A 16,824-nucleotide genomic window follows, 5' to 3' on the forward strand; every position below is an offset into this window, starting at 1 on the left:
AACACCCCATATCAAATACCCTTTATCACCTAGCAATGACCTGTTATCAAATGCTTAGTTTGTTTCTGGATTCTTTAAAAATTAAAGAGTGCATGTGACCTGGGAAGTACTACTTAGGGGTTTGTGACCAGCTTGTTACTTCTGCTGCCATGCACTGCCACACATCTATAAGAGAAAAACATCTTATGTCTCTTGTAAGCCCACAGCATAAAAAATTCAGAGATATCTTACTTTTTATGCCATTTCCAATGAAAAGCTCTAAGAACTAAAACTGACTCATGCCAAATGCATATCACTGAATTGCTGTGATTTCTTAGTCTCAAGTTTGCAACACGGAAATTATTTATAAAATGTCAATTTTAGCTCTGGAAAAGAAATTCCTATGTGTATGTACATTTTCTTTCTTCATCCTCAGAGAATTGCTTACTGTAGCTAGAGATCTGTGGTACAACTTTAATATATTGGGAGAAAAGGGGGATGGGTGAAACTAGCGTAATGTACTTTTTTGACAAGTGAAGACAATGAATCAAAATTAAAGCCACAAATTTTAAACATATATGCCTTAATAAAAACAAATCAAACTTTAGAAAGTAATATGACAAAAGGTAATTAGACATTTACAATTAGACTCATGAAACACTGTGAAAATAATTTACTTAAGTTACAAAACAAAGTTTAGCAGATTTTTTTACACTGTATGCATACATTCAGTATAGTGTGGGGATTTAAGTACTTGAAACACCGGGGATTCAGAAACCTTTCTGGATCTATTATTTTCTAGTTAAGCAACCTAGGAAAAGTTATTTGAACCTCTCAATCTCTGCTCAGGAATGAGTGATCAGAGTTGGTAATAAGATTAAATAAAATAATCTATGTAACTGTGTGATCATGGAGCTGCCCAATTCAGATCTTCCTTCTAAAGAACATGCTGTTGGGAACAACTGGCTCACAACTTCCAGCTGTTACACTTTTGGATCCACTGAGCATTGACACCAGGTCCATGCATCCCTCTGCAGATCCCAGCAAATGATTAAGCACAACAGTGGTACTAGAACTTAGCCATTCCTACCCCCCAAAAGGGATTTTTCTGAAGAGCAACTTGGCTCATGGACTCTCCATCAATGTAGCCGAAACATTATCAAAATTATCCTGCAGTATGAGGCTTTTTCTGCATAATCCTACCATCCCTTCTTCCCCTTTCATAGGGTCAAACTTGTATAACAGTTCAAACACCCTCCCCTTTATTCATTATGAGTAGCCTCCAAATAAAACAAAGCAAAATACTGCATTTGTAAATACTGTGAAAAGTTGGAAAAAATTACCCTAAAATTAAATTATAAGCTTGACATTCAGAGTTATTTGGCATACGAAAAGAAAATCAATAGTAAAACAAGAAAATACAGTTTCTTACAAAAAACCCAAATTAAAATAAAAGTAGCTAGGTATACAAAATATTATCTCTTTTTTAAAATGACTTAATATGCCTAGAATCTTGACACTCCTGCATGATAGGTTTTTCTAGAACCCTATGTGACAAATAAACAGTGAACTTAAAATTGAGCTCCTCAGAGGCCTACTAATGAGCTTCAAAGAAACTATCACCTATGAATCATTGGTCTGATACCAACTCAGAGTGCCAATTCTAACTGATGGCTATTCAGCCAACCTACATAAAATGAACAAGTGACTTCATATCCTTTTCTAGTATACAAACTAAGGCAACACAAAACTGGTACACCCATAGATAGTTCTGTATAAAGTAAAGGATTATAAGACCCTAGTGACCAAAAACATGCTAACATGGCAGTAGGGCAGGTAAATGAGAGGAATAAAAGATTTATATTCCTTCAAATTATCATCTTTCAATAGGCAAAAGCATTAAGTATGAAAAATGTTGGATAAAGTCAATTAATTCACTTTTATGCATTTTTATTTTGGTTAATTAAATTAATTAAATACTATATAAAAACTGTCTTGCCTAATCCACTCAATAATTAAGAAGTAGGCTATTATTGATAACAAAATGTTATCAACTTATGAGATTCAGAGAACTTAAGTAAATCCATTCCATGTTTTTGTGGCAAATATATATATATATATGGTGCAAAATATCCATTGCAATGAATGGGGAAAAAAAAAAAAAAAAACTCTCCAAGAAAGCATTTTTGGTTACTATAATCTATAAGTTTTACCATTCAGGTTTATTTTTCCTATAAGAAACTTGAAGAAAAAGGAAATTAATTATCTGTAAAAATCTAATCATTAACTTTAACATTATTTATTCCCACTTTTCTTATCAATGCTTAGTTTTTAATTCATGAGCACACTTCCATGGCATGGGAAATTGAAAAATTCAATTTAAAACACTGACTGGTGCTTAATTTGGAATAAAAACTGCATAAGTCAAGCTATCTCGAATGGGAAAAGTGGCAGTGAACACCTGTTAATCAGCTTACTAGTAGCTTAACAATAATCACTGAGGAAGAACCTTGAAGAAAATTTACCATAACCAATATCCTCCTTAGTATATTATGATGATAACACACTAAACCTGTCAAAACCAAATCCCAGGTCCAGAAAAGTACTAATTAACAACGGCTAAAGTCAAATCATCTAGGATACAATCCTTAATATATGTGACATCCCTGAAATGGCATCTGTATCAAATTTATAAGTCTTCTGTATAAAATTGGCATTAAGGGAGTAAATATTCTTTTCTATATCTTCAGTGCATGCCTGGCACACAGTAGTGATCAACAAGTGTCTGAATGACCAGGAATAATTAGAAAACTAATGAAATGACATTCAATAAACTAGAGCCAATAAATAATATTCTTATACATAATGGGCTATTGTCTTAAAGGTTTTACTATTTTTAATGAAACAGTTGGATTCAAACTAACTTGAAGCATATCTGTATCATTTAAAATGCACAGCAAGTCCTAAGGCAAAATAAATTAGTTCAGAGACATTAATTCAGAAGTTTTAGATTAAAAGAATTCCACTTAGAACTGTTACCTCTATATAAGATTCACTGTCTTAGAATTTTAAATATAAAATGGCTTTTATCTTTCTAGCTGAAATTTTCTGATTACATCTACTAAATAAATGCTATAGTATAGCATGAATTTTAAAATCAGGCACATTAGGATTTGTAATATTTTATAGATATTCTAACAAAATCTTGAGAATTTTATAAAACTTCAAGCTGATATTTAACAAGAAGCAAACAAAAGATATGCTAAATATCTTTCACTACTTTTAGAAGATAAATAACATGTTGAACTTGAATTCTGATCTGATTATACAATGTTCAAATTCATCAAGACTAATATCCATTAGCAAACTGTTTAACTGACTCTCAATCTCATTTCAGTCATTTGAATAAATGACTATATGACTGCTAACAAAAATGACCAGAACTCACAAAATTTAGTTTTTTTAAATGCTGAAAGTTGAAAAAAAAGAAAAGGAGGGTAACAGCTGAACACTGACAGACACATTCATTTCTTGATTGTATTTATGAATAAAGTACTCTTTGCAACACATATTTTTTTATTTTTTGGTACTGGGGAACCAACCCAGGGCCTTGCAAATGCTGGGTAAGTGCTCTGTCAATGAGCTATATCCACAGTCTTGCCAGGAATTGTAAATTCCAAGATAAGAAACTGTTTCTCCCCTCAAAGAGGTTCCAATCTTGTGAAGGGGAGACATTTATACAGATGAGTAGAAGACAAAATGGTTAAACTATTATTTGATTATTTTAAAACCTCCACCATCTTAAAACAGAATTTCTAATACAAAATTTCATGGAAAAGTAAAACTTTTGCTCCCTAATTCCTCAAAAGGACTCAAGCTTCTTGATGTCTGAAAATAACACATAAGGTCTTAGAACATTCGTTCCCTAACTCATTCCTCCTATTATTTGCATTTATTCTCCAGAGACCCATCTTCCCATATGATGCAAACTCTTCTTTTGCTTTTTAGTTTCTTGGCACCAGGGATTGAACCCAGGGTCACTTAACCACGGAGCCACATCCCCAATCCTTTTAATATTTTTATATTTTATTTTGAGACAGGGTCTCACTGAGTTGCTTAGGGCCTCACTAAGTTGCTAAAACTGGCTTCAAACTTGCAATCATCCTGCCTCAGCCTCCAAAGTCACTGGGATTAGAGGCATGGACCATCAAAGTGATATCCCATTCATCAAACTTCACCCCTAGTTTCATCTACTTAGTACAGCATATACTATTTTCTTATTTGCACTTAACACATTTGAAAAATTTAATTTGCATTTACCATTTTTTGCTACAAAGTAATACTTTATTGTATACTGGCACATACAAGATTCTGAATAAGTATTTGCTGAATTTGCAATTTAATACTGAAGGAAACAAGCAATAACAGTATAATTTACACTGTATTTGTATGCAATGCAGGATATCAGTGTATAATTGGTAGAATGTTATCCTGCCCACTAGTAACACTAAATGTATATGAATTGTCTTCTCAAAGAGACAGATTTTATTTATTTTGTGTCCCAGAATCATTAGCATATAGACATATCAGCCAAACATAAGAAATACTGATGAGCTGATTCTGCAATTAAATAAGTATCACATTTTTAAAGCATCTATTGAATATTTCTGATCAGATTAAATATATATATATTTCAAGAAAACCCAGCCAGGGTAAGGAAGTAATTAGACTAATAGTCATTAGTTTTTTCTTGTTTTCAAAATAAGAAAAATTGATTTCTGGGAGTTAGCAGGTAATATATACACATTTTACTAACATGAATTGTGTCAAGGAGAATGAGTTCTCTATGGCAGAAATACATTTTAATAAATATATTTAAATATCAAAACCAAGCTATAGGCTAGTTTTATCATTTTGTTCAAAGTAATCATTCTTCTTGGAATGAAGAAGTCAGTCACATTATAGATTGAATTAACTTCCTAATTTGCTGGGTTAATAAAGTCCAGTCGTGGGCTGAATATATAAAATAACAAAACATTGAAGCAGAATACTGAAAACTATTTCACTGAGTAGTTTAGAGCAAAACTTGCTTGTAATTTCTGAGCTTTGCTCCATTTAAATTATGAATGCAATTAGTAATGGTTTTTACCTATAACATTTAAAAACATTAATAGTACTGTATAACATACAAGGTAATATGATTTTTTTTTAAATCACATAGTCTATTTTCTTATGCTGTATGGTCTCATTTGTCCTAGGGATGTCACAAAAGCTGACAGGGATCAATCTTCTATATTGTTTTATAAAATTAGTAGAACACAAACCACATGGAAAATATCAATTAGTACATAAAACTATAAATAACTATTGAAAACTCAGATAAAATATATAGCTCTTTCCTCTGGCTTATGTGAAAGGAGTGATGCCTAGCCACAACAACTTAAGGAAAAGCCCTGCAATAACATCTGGTATTCATTTTTCATTACTGAGTTACTTTGATTATATAATTCATAATAGTATAATATTAAAGAGCCAGTAAAGAAGGTTGAACTCTGAAATTTTATAAACTTGGATTTGTATTCTTATTTGCTGCTATATCCTAGTCTGATTCTGGCAAAGTAATCTCTTTGACTAATTTTTTTTAATCATTTGTTTGATGAAATGTAATAGTGCCTATTTGAAAGATTACTGTAATGAATAAGTTAAAATGGTTATTACTATAATACCTGGCAAAAGCAATTATTCAATAAAACACAATTAAGTCTCCCTAAAATAAAATTTATTGTGAATGAACTGAAATTACAAAGAAAAAATCCATGCTTATTTTACCACTCAAAAAAAGAGGCAACAGAATTTTGAAAAACAGAAATATAAAAATATACAGAAAGGTTTTAAAAACCATAAATAGATACCCAATTTACATCATTTACGCATAGATTTTCATTTTAACTCCTGATCTAATGATTGCCTTACTAAATATTTAGACAGACCTGATAAGTCACATGCAGGGAAGGGAGAGACTCCTATGCTATTTTTCATTTTTGTAAGTTTATATTCTTAACTTTAATAATTTTAATGAAAATAACCTGGTTATGGACTTACTAGTATTTAATTTGATTCATAGTGTTGAGAGGTTTTGACACTGAAAGAATCATAAATTACCACCAAACCCAGACACCATATAGATGAAACTGCATTATTAACAAAAAACTGGATCCTTATTTAGGGTGATATATAATTATATTATATTTTTAAATTTTTTTGTGACATAAAATAGATATTTATGATTTCATAAATTTTTGAACTTTTAAAAACCAGATTTAACATTTGAAAGTATATAATTACAAGTGTATCTTAAGTAAAATCTACTCTTAATATGAACTATAACTAATTAAAATAGTGCAAATTCTAATATTATACAATATTTAAAATTAGGTTATGAAACTGAAATTGCCATTTAAAATTAAGCTTCAACTATTACTTGCAAATTACTGTGGTAGAGGGGGTTTATGGGATAATTTAATATTTCTAAAATATTGTTAATTTAATTATTACTTGAGTTATTAAAAAGGTTCCTTAAATACTAAATAATTAAATGTAAGAGGTATTATACAGTACTTTAATTTACAAAACTAATAAAAATGAAGTTTTTTCAATTCCTTTTATTTGTATCAGTTAAGTAGCAATATACTTAGAAAAAGAAAGTAAATAAATTGGAATATAGGCATACAGAAGTATCAGAAGTTAACCATTCTGAATTGTCTAGTATATTAGTTTCTATTATTATTTTTGTGGATCGTTTCTGCCTCTGAAAAGATAAATCACACCTAATAGGATCATGTTTTAGAGAAGACCTCAATTTTTATACATCCTAATAATATGATGTCAGAAAACGTTCCGCTTCAAATTCCTAACAGATACAAACACTACATTTTAAGAGCCATGTTTAGTTTGTTTGAGCTGGAGAGCAGATGTAAATGTAATCCACACTACTATCAAACTCCAGGTCTGACAGATATCAAGCTAATTTTTATTTCTAAGTACTTTAAAAATTATTTGTAAAACTAGCATAAAAAGGATTCCATAAATGTATTGTGATTTTATTTTAACAATTATTCTACACTACAATGGAAGTACATGCTCAAACAAGACACCTCAGCAGTATTTTAAAGCAGTAACCACCTAGCCAATTTCTGTATGTTCTGTAGTTTTTCTAATCCACTCTCCCTGTGGTTGAGCAAAATCGAATTGCCTCTCACATTTGCAGACAGCTCTGTGAAGGTGATAATAGAGCTGCTCCCTGCTGTCATGAGGCAGGAAATAGGAAAATGGCATATGGGGCTAGAAAGAAATAAAAAAAAAAAAGAAGAAAGAAAGAAAAGAAAAGAAAGAAAGAAGAGAAAAGAAAAGAAAAAAGGAAGAAAGCGAAAGAACAAACAACAAAAAGAACTAAATAAGAACAAAAGAGATTTTAACAAAGAATATAACCCAATATACTTTGCAAGTTAATCTCTTTTCAGAATCATTTAGCATATTTAATCATTCATCTGCATCCTCACTCCAAACATGTGAATGGTTGATACCAAGTCTCTGGGGCAAGTTTTCATTGTCTAAAACATTTGGAAAACAGAACTCCAGAGTATGTCCCTCACAATATCAATGAAACAGAGCCCTTAATAGTCATTTTGAAGATGTACTGATTCCAAATTCACCAGAAAATAAAGGTAGAGAAATGCTTATCAAGATATTAATAAAATGTATATAGCAGACTTTTAATATGGATTAACACTTTCAATTTTAGGAAATTTTTAAAAATTAAAGATAAATACTCGTTTACAACAGTAGGTGATTAAAGTAACAACATATCCCTAAATAGTTAAACTACTAATAATACCAAGGCATATTTATGGATTGGTACACTTGTTTGATTATTTTAATAAACAGTGGTTTTCTGTGTAATTAAAGACTCCTGCTTTAAAACAAAATGGATTTTTATTTAAAGTATGTGTAAACAGAATGTGGCAGTAGATGGCAATAAAGATAGAAATGACTCTACCTTTCCTTTTACACTCTGAATGGGATCCACAACCACTGCCACAGCTCTCTCCGACAAGGCTTCAAAGCTCTGCTGAGTGTTGATATCCACACCAGAAAGCCAACAACCAAAGCCAGGGTGACTGTGATACCAACCAACAACCATCTCAGGCCTGAAACAAAGAGGGCATTCAGACACTCAGAACAGAACAAGTAATACATTTATGATATGAAAAGAAACAACACACTAACAGGGTATAAATTAAGAAGAGATGAAAAACACACAGGTGTGAAAAAGCACCATTAGAAACTCTGAAATCCTACACCATATTATCCAGAAAACATGGAAATGAATAAGTGTGACAAAGGAGTGCTATCATTAAGAGATGCACATTAGCAGTGGTAGATAAGGCTTTCAGTTTTTCACCTTGTTACCACACTTTCTCAGAGCCAGTTTTTACCCTTTCAGCATTCAAGTAAATATCTACTCTTTAACTCCTTAGCTCTGGGAGTTGGATTTTCCAGACACAGAGTACATTTTTAACAATGGACACCAGGATCCACTGTTGTGAAAGGATTAAATATCAATTAAACCAGCAGTAGAACTAGGAACTCAGTCAAAAACCAATTTGCACTGTTCTGCTCAGCTGCTGAGCCTTTTGCTAACACTAATTTTGAAGTTTTTTCCACAGTAGAAGAATTTGAGCAAGAGAATGGCAACTACTGAGATTTAGTCTGAGGAAAAAAAAACTTAAGAATATCTGGGTTTTACTTTCTCTATCTTTAAAACTCATGTCTACAAATATACTTGAATATTCAGAATCTAATTCAGTTACAACTATCAAATACACACAACATACAAGTCCTTCAATTACAAGTGTCTACACAGTAACTCTATATGCTAAACAGAGAGAAGCCTCAGCTCAAGCTTACTACTTGACAGTCAAGAATTCTAAAATGAGGCAGTTCTCTGACTGGCAGATTTCTTTCATTCTAGAGGGAAGAAATACTACACTAGCAGTATATTAACCTGATACTAAAAGATACTTTTATATTGATTCCTAGGAATGATACTCATATAACATCCATAACTTCAGGGTATGTTTCTAAAGATATCTCCCATTTTTTAAAAAAAATAATCAACTGGGCTGGGGTTGTGGCTCAGCGATAAAGCACTCGCCTAGCAAGTGCGAGGCGCTGGGTTTGATACTTAGTACCAGATAAAAATAAATCAATAAAATAAAGGTCCAACTACAACTAATAAGTAAATAAATAAATATGATCAATTGAACTACTTACCTTCCTGTTTGCTTCAACATATCCAACATTTTGGCTTGGAACACTGGATCAACTGCTTCTACACTGACACCCTAGTTTGGAAAGAAAAAAAAGTGATTACTGTTTTATAACTTTGAAAAAAAATGAAACTTTATATGTGTTAGTTAATGAGTTAATACAACATTCAGGATCCTTTAAGAGTTTATGGCTATTTCTATGTATATATTTATCAAAAATGCCAAATAATTTAACCAGCTATGATTTTTGGTTAGACCTATGTAGGCAAATATATTTCCTAATGTCATCCTCTGATAACTGATAAAGACTACAAATATTCAGTTATTATAATAGAAAATTATTTTTTCAATAATTTACTGTCCCAATAAAAGCAATTAAAAAAACTTCCCACTGGACCCAAGCCTGTTAAAATGTTGTATTTTTCTAATTTAACCAAAACAAGATTTTAGCACATGAAAGAATAAAGAGGGCTCATATTATCTAGTTGATTGCCATTATAACTCCCACAAGTTGTCTTCTAACATCTGAAATCTAAGCACCTCTGCCCCAAAGATAACAGTAATGGAATTCCAACAAAGAGTGCATCCTTTGAAAACAATCTGATGTGTTTTTGTTTTTTTTAAACAGTTTAAAAGGAGACAATGAAAAAGGGGAAGGTGAGGGAGAGGGGAAAGAGGAGTGGGAAAAGGAAAAGGTGGAGAGGAGGAAGAGGAGAGGACCAGGAGGAATATGCAATAGAGACATATCTCTTTATGAGAAAGTTTGCTGACTCTTGGGCCAGAAGAATAATTTTCTAATTCTACTACATTATGCAAATATGGGGATCAAAATATTCTATTTTATACTGTCATATAAACATTTACATGGAAATGATTATATTAAAACCTAAGAACCATTTACTATAATAGGTATCTACATAATGACAGAAATAATTTTATTATGTGTTTCATATATCTAACATGAAAAAGATAGTTACAAGTAATAATAATCTGTGGTTTAAATCTAAATATTTAGTTAATATGTAGTATTCCTCTAAGTCCAAATGAACAAAAACAAATACAATGGATGTCTAGATGGACAAAATTCAAAAATTAGCGTATTTCAACAAATTACTCCAAAGAAAATGTTGTATATTTTTCTATTATTTTATATTACATTAGATATATATTGCACTCTGTGGTAAATATTCTATTTAAAATGTTTGTTGTATACATAATGCATCACTTAAAAATAATTTGTTCTCTAGTATGTACCTTATCAAAGCAAACTCAGTAAGAATCTTCAAGTAGAGCAAACAGCTTTATGACAACATTTTTTAAAGTAGATATTTTACAAGGCTCAATAAGAGAAATGTTGCAGAACAGAGATAAAACTCCATCAGAAAAATAAACTTTTTAAAGCAAATAGGTGAGAAGAATACATGTGTTATTTTTTGGAAGGTAAATAGAATGGTTATGGAATGTCTATTTTTAAATCTAAATGCACATGTTATCTACATAAGTCTAATGCATTTAAAAAAGTAAAACAACAAAAAAACTTTAGAAAGATTAACATTTTAATAAAGAGGCAGAGTAAGCAACTTTCAAAACTCATATAGAGTGTGGTTCATATAAACAAATTATCATACCTAAATAAAAAGAACTAAGAAATCCTCTATAGTTTTGGGTTTTGGCTTTTTACTAATTTTTACTAATATTTTTAACAGGAAAATCTTAAAAGTCATTCACTACCATATATAAAACAGTAAAAATAAGGGCATGTTTTAAGACCATGTAAACAAGATATGAGGACTAGTTAATACACAGGCATTAAATTTTTAAATAAGAGAATCTAAAATCTATTGAAATAAGTGTTCAAACTAATCAAACTAGAATCATGCTTTTAGTTAGTTGCTAACTTTTAAGTCCAATGTTTTGCTAATTAAAGATGAAGGAACAAGTTAAGGGATTTTAGCATTACCATCATCCAGTTTGGAGACCTATAAGAATTCATGATGCATTTAAAGATAAATGACATATAATCTAGAAACATTAATATTATAATTTTTTTCTCATTGGAAAGACAAAACAAAATGATAAAAGTTATTTTGCACAGGAAAAGAAAAGAGAAAAGATTTTCTTGCAGCAGGCAACCATAAAAGTACTCACTGTTCCTGATTGTGGCATAGCAAACACATCAATCACTCTGACTGTGTAATCATCAACAAATTCTCCAAGCATTAGACCCATAACTTCCATTGGAACTCCAGCACGGCCATGTTTTAACATCTGTAAATAGGAAGATATGTGGACACAAAATGTATTCAAGACTTTTGGTCTCTTTTTTTTGTTTTTAAAAATAATCTAATTTTTCTTCAGTGGAATTAAAAGTCTATTTTATAGATGTGCCTAAAATAATACGCAAGTCTGAGGGGATAAAGATGGCAAATATACCAAAGTAGAAGATAGAGTAAAAGCAACAGAGGTTTTTAATGCAAATAACTCCATTCATAACTTACTTTTAACAGAGCCAGGGAAGAGATATAAACTTGTTCTGCTGTGTCCACTGCAGGAGCATCTGTAGGAGGCCCCTAGAAACAAGTACATCAAGTATTACACACAGAGTATAGGAGTGGAAATTAAGTTACATGTCATATAAATTTGATTGTTTTTAAAAGAAAAACATGTCAAACATCTTTTCATTCAGTTCCAATGCAAATACTCATGTTTATAACAAATTCAAATCTTAAGAAAATACAAAAGTTAGCACTTAGAAAAGTTTCCAATGGCCTTAAAGCTTCTATCTTTCAGCAATGCTAACCTATTCATGGTACAAAATAACATTTCCTATTGAAACGTGAATATAAAATGCTGTTAGACTAGCATGATTAACTGAAAGAGAAACAACAAATCCTCTGAGCTTCTTGATTTTTAGCTAAAGATAGCACACAGATTAGGGATACAGAATTGTTTTGCTGATTCACAGATATAGTGGGAGGGAAAGGGAAAGACTTCTAATCCCTAGGTGAAATAGCTGTGAACAACATACTCTGCACTTCACCTAATGAAGCTGCTCCCCCCTCCTCCCACAACAACAAATTTAACACAGTTGTCTCAGGCATGAACAAACTGGTTAAGTTATGAAAATATCTCCAAAATCCTGACTACTACTTTTAAAACAAATATTATTAATCTTATTATAGACTATGGAAGATACCAAGTTTCTCTGGAAAAATCTTATTCATGAAAAGAAACAAATTTCTTTTTACTCTAACTTTCAGGAACACAAAGCAACTTATAGTCCTTACCTTCAAGATGCCTACTATCTTACAATCTTATGTGATTCTTCCCCCAATTAATAGACACTTTAAAAACTTCTTGCTTTTTCAGTGTTGGGTAGGCTGGGAAATTATCCTGAGATGTGATTTGTAACTGCCAGGTCCTGCTTTACTTAAAAGTTCTCACCCTGACAACAACTTTACTACAAATTACAAAATAAACATGTAGCTATTCAAGTTGTAACTCAATGATCTCTCTTTTACTTACTGAAATTCAACAATTGCTTTACTCTTTACAGTCCACACTTACAGCTCTATATGTGTTTCTTCTATTTATATGCTAAATTCTGTGATTTGTTTTGTTTAAAAGCTCATAATAATTACTCAAACCATTAAGTATAAAAGGTTCTAGAGTAAGTTTTCTCTAAATACAAGAATGTCCAGTAAAGTGGTAAAAAGAAAAAAAAAAAAAAAAAAGTCAAGCCCCACAAATTTGTATTTTGATAACAAATGCCAGACAATAAAGTTTTAAAATGACCAAACTTTTCATTTATCATCGAATGCAGCTTTTTATGGGGGAGGGGGGTGCATGGGATTTAACCCAGAGGTGATTTATCACTAAGCAATTGCTGAGGCTTTCCTCGAACATGATCCTCTGGCTTCAGCCTCCCAAATTGCTGGGATTACAATGTGCACTACCATGCCTGGTTCTACTGCAGCTTTACTGCTTATCTTTTAAACAGATAAGAATCTGTTTTAGGATGAAAACTTGGTGGCAAGCTGAGGTTCTAGAAGGTCAAAACATTGGCTGAAGTAATAATTTCAGTGATATAATCTTATTCATTTAAATAAGACAGGAAAAATTAAGAAAAATTTTAGAACAGAAGCAAGATAGATGTAATGAGAGGTTTGGGAAAATAATACTATAAGGTTAGGATGATGAACACTATATTCATAACATTATTTCCTGATCTGGAGCAAATTTTAAAATTGCATGTGGAAGGCCAGGTGCAGCAGTGCACATCTGTAATCCCAGTAGCACAGGAGGCTTAGGCAGGAGGACTGCAAGTTCAAAGACAGCCTCAGCAACTTGGTGAGGCCCTAAGCAATTTAGTGAGACCCCGTCTCAAAATTGAAAAATAAAGAAGTCTAGGAATGTGGCTCAGTGGTTAAGTGCTCCTAGGTTCATTCCTGGTATTCTGCTCCCTCCCCTACCAAAAAAAGCATATGGAAAACAAAGTTACACTGGTGTCTTGACTATAGATATTAATAGTCTTTTCTCAATTTGTCAGAAAATATTTAGGAAAAAGAGAGGATTAAAACATCACATCATCACCAAAATGTGTTACTGACAGAATCCAGAAACTATTACTGCCAAAAATGAAGGAAGAAAACTTGTTTTGTACATTCTAAATAATCAGTTCCTAGCAAAGTGCCTGGCACATAGTAAAAACTCAGTAAGTATTTGTTGGGAGGGAGAGAGGGAAGGAGGGAGGGAATCAATTAAGATAGCATAAGCCAATGGAACAGAAAAGAAAAATTGCTACCAGTTATTTGTGAGAAAGGAAGCAAGCCACATGCAAGTAAGTTATCTTAGCACCTCTCTCACAATATATTTTCCTCTAGTTCAGAATCTTACTAACAGAGAGCCATGTACCAAGTGAAAACCATGCAATTGTTTCTTTTAATATATGCTGTTTTTGAGACAGCAGTCAGTGGTATTTTCTGTTGCCCCTCTCACATTCTCAACCTTCTTACTGTTTTATTCTGCTTCTTGATCTAGCAGGCAGACTACATTTCCCAGACAAACCTAGCAAGAAGTAAAGAAGGGTGTGCAGCAGTGAAATGCACTGAGAGGTAGTGTGTGTCTATGGGACAAATAATAAGGATCTTGATAGCAGTGAATATATGAGGCTATTGTTATTTACATGTTTACCTGTTTGGGATAGCACAGAGATCATGTAGGAAAAAAAATTACATGGTTTTTTTGAAAACCATATTCTGGAAACTGAGCTCAGAAAGGTATGTGAGAACTTGTACAAATACATATCAAAGGTGACCTAAAAGCCCTGAAGGTGAAGGAAAAAAAAAATGTGTAGCTACAATTATGTCCATTATTTGTGACAAACCCAACTGGAGAATGCCATTCTGACTATTCAAAGAGACACCCCAAAATAGGAAACACCAATGAAATTTTGGAAAACTGCTTAGTGTACATAGAATATAAGAAAGAAGGTCTCTCTTCTCTTTCTTCCATACTGGTGATTGAACCCAGGACCTCACGCAGGTCAAACATGCCCCCTACCACTGAGCTATATCCCCAGCCCTTTAAAATACATTTCTTTGAGACAGGATCTAAGTTGCCCAGGCTGGTCTCAAACTTGTGATTCTCTGCCTCAGCCTTCCAAGCAGCTGGGATTACAGGAATGCATCACCTTGCCCAGCTAAGGTTTCATTTTTATGAAATATAAAGTTAGAGGATAGAAAAGATAAAAAATAATTAAAGATTAAGATTATACTGGGAGAGGGCTGGGGATGTGGCTCAAGCGGTAGCGCGCTCGCCTGGCATGCTTGCGGCCCGGGTTCGATCCTCAGCACCACATACAAACAAAGATGTTGTGTCCGCCGAAAACTAGAAAATAAATATTAAAAAATTCTCTCTCTCACTCTCTCTTTAAAAAAAAAAAAAAGATTATACTGGGAGAAACAAGGGTAAAATAACATGACAAGTTTAATTCAGAGACATAGAATAAAAAATTCTCTTTTACAAAGAGAGGGGACAACAGAGCTGTAAGTGTTGATTTGACTATTCTAGGAACATGGATTTAAAAGTCTTTTAAACAACTTTAACATAACCACTATAAAAATTAACACACTAGAAAAAGAAAGAATAAAAAGGAAGGAAGGAAGAAGGGAGGGAGGGAAGGAGAGAGGGAAACACAACCCTGCCCAGTCAAACAACGGTAGGAAGGCAAGACAGGAGAAAAATGATAAGATCAAATATACTGGTTATGAAAAACATATAAATGGATTAAAGTCCCCTGTTAAAAGATAAAAGCATCCCAAAATGAATTTAAAATGGAAATTTGTGTATTTGTGAGCAAGATTTGTCAATGAGATATAGGATGAATATCTCTTCTCTAAAATGCTTGGGATTGGGCTGGGGATGTGGCTCAAGCGGTAGCGCGCTCGCCTGGCATGCGTGCGGCCCGGGTTCAATCCTCAGCACCACATACAAACAAAGATGTTGTGTCCGCCGAGAACTAAAAAAAAAATAAATATTAAAATTCTCTCTCTTTAAAAAATAAAATAAAATGCTTGGGATCAGAAGTGTTTCAGATTTTATTGTTTTTCAAAATTTGGGATATTTGCATAGACTTTACCAGTTAAACATGCCTATTTTAAAGATCTAAAATGTGTAAAGTTCCAAAATCTGAAACTTTTTGAACACTCGAACATTCTGGATTTGAATCCAAGCATTTTGGATTTTGATTAGGGATGTTCACCCTATGTGTGTATTTCTTGTGTAAAAGAAACAACAATGGCCACTATGGTTCACTCCTCTTACATTTCTTCAGTGATGTATTACACCAATATTTCCCAGTATTAAATCATCTTTATATTTCAGGGATTAAATTATTCAAATTTTATGTAATAGCCTTTACTTATGGTTTTCATTTTTCTGTTCAAAAGGGAGACTGGTCTGGCCATTTTTCTGCTAAATTTATCTGTCTCTTTAATATTCAAAACAGTTCACTATTAAAACATTTGGGTTGGGGATGTGGCTCAGTGGTAGAGTGTTTGCCTAGTATGAATAAGGCCCTGAGTTAAATCCCTAGCACCACCAAAAAGAAAAACCCCCAAACAAAAAACTTTTGGCTTTGAGGCTGCTTTTGGAGCTAATTACTATAACTTTTTCAGTGACATTGATAAATTCAGTTTATCTCTATCAAAATGGAATGAACTACTATACAGCTGCAGAAATTTCCATTTCATTCAGATTTCAAAGCTATCACCATAAAATTGAACATATTTTATTCTCATTTTTTATTGTTTAATACTGAAAACATTTAAAACTAAATTTGTTTCTTTCTATCATTTTACTACAAACCCACATGCATTAAAGAGTTACATTTTTAAAAAAATCAAGTCATAACAAAAACTATGCTAAATATACAAGAAAATGTCTATTTGATCTCAGGGTAAAGAAACACAAACCCAGTGTTCAAACAAATGAAAGAATGTACATTTGACAACAA

At 32.3% G+C, this 16,824-nt stretch overlaps 1 protein-coding gene across 1 annotated transcript in view; it reads right to left on the minus strand.

The window, feature by feature from the left end:
* Positions 1–16,824, minus strand: part of Psmd14 (proteasome 26S subunit, non-ATPase 14) — a 105,057-nt gene that overhangs the window by 31,248 nt on the left and 56,985 nt on the right. The window contains exons 4-7 of the mRNA XM_027938024.2: positions 11,807–11,878; positions 11,457–11,576; positions 9,313–9,383; positions 8,036–8,186 (exon numbers count right to left, since the gene is read on the minus strand). Coding sequence (XP_027793825.1) covers positions 8,036–8,186; positions 9,313–9,383; positions 11,457–11,576; positions 11,807–11,878 — 414 coding nt within the window. The remainder of the gene's footprint in view (positions 1–8,035; positions 8,187–9,312; positions 9,384–11,456; positions 11,577–11,806; positions 11,879–16,824) is intronic.

Source organism: Marmota flaviventris, chromosome 11 (genome assembly GCF_047511675.1).
Source record: "Marmota flaviventris isolate mMarFla1 chromosome 11, mMarFla1.hap1, whole genome shotgun sequence".
In the NCBI taxonomy this organism is placed as follows: Eukaryota; Metazoa; Chordata; class Mammalia; order Rodentia; family Sciuridae; genus Marmota; species Marmota flaviventris.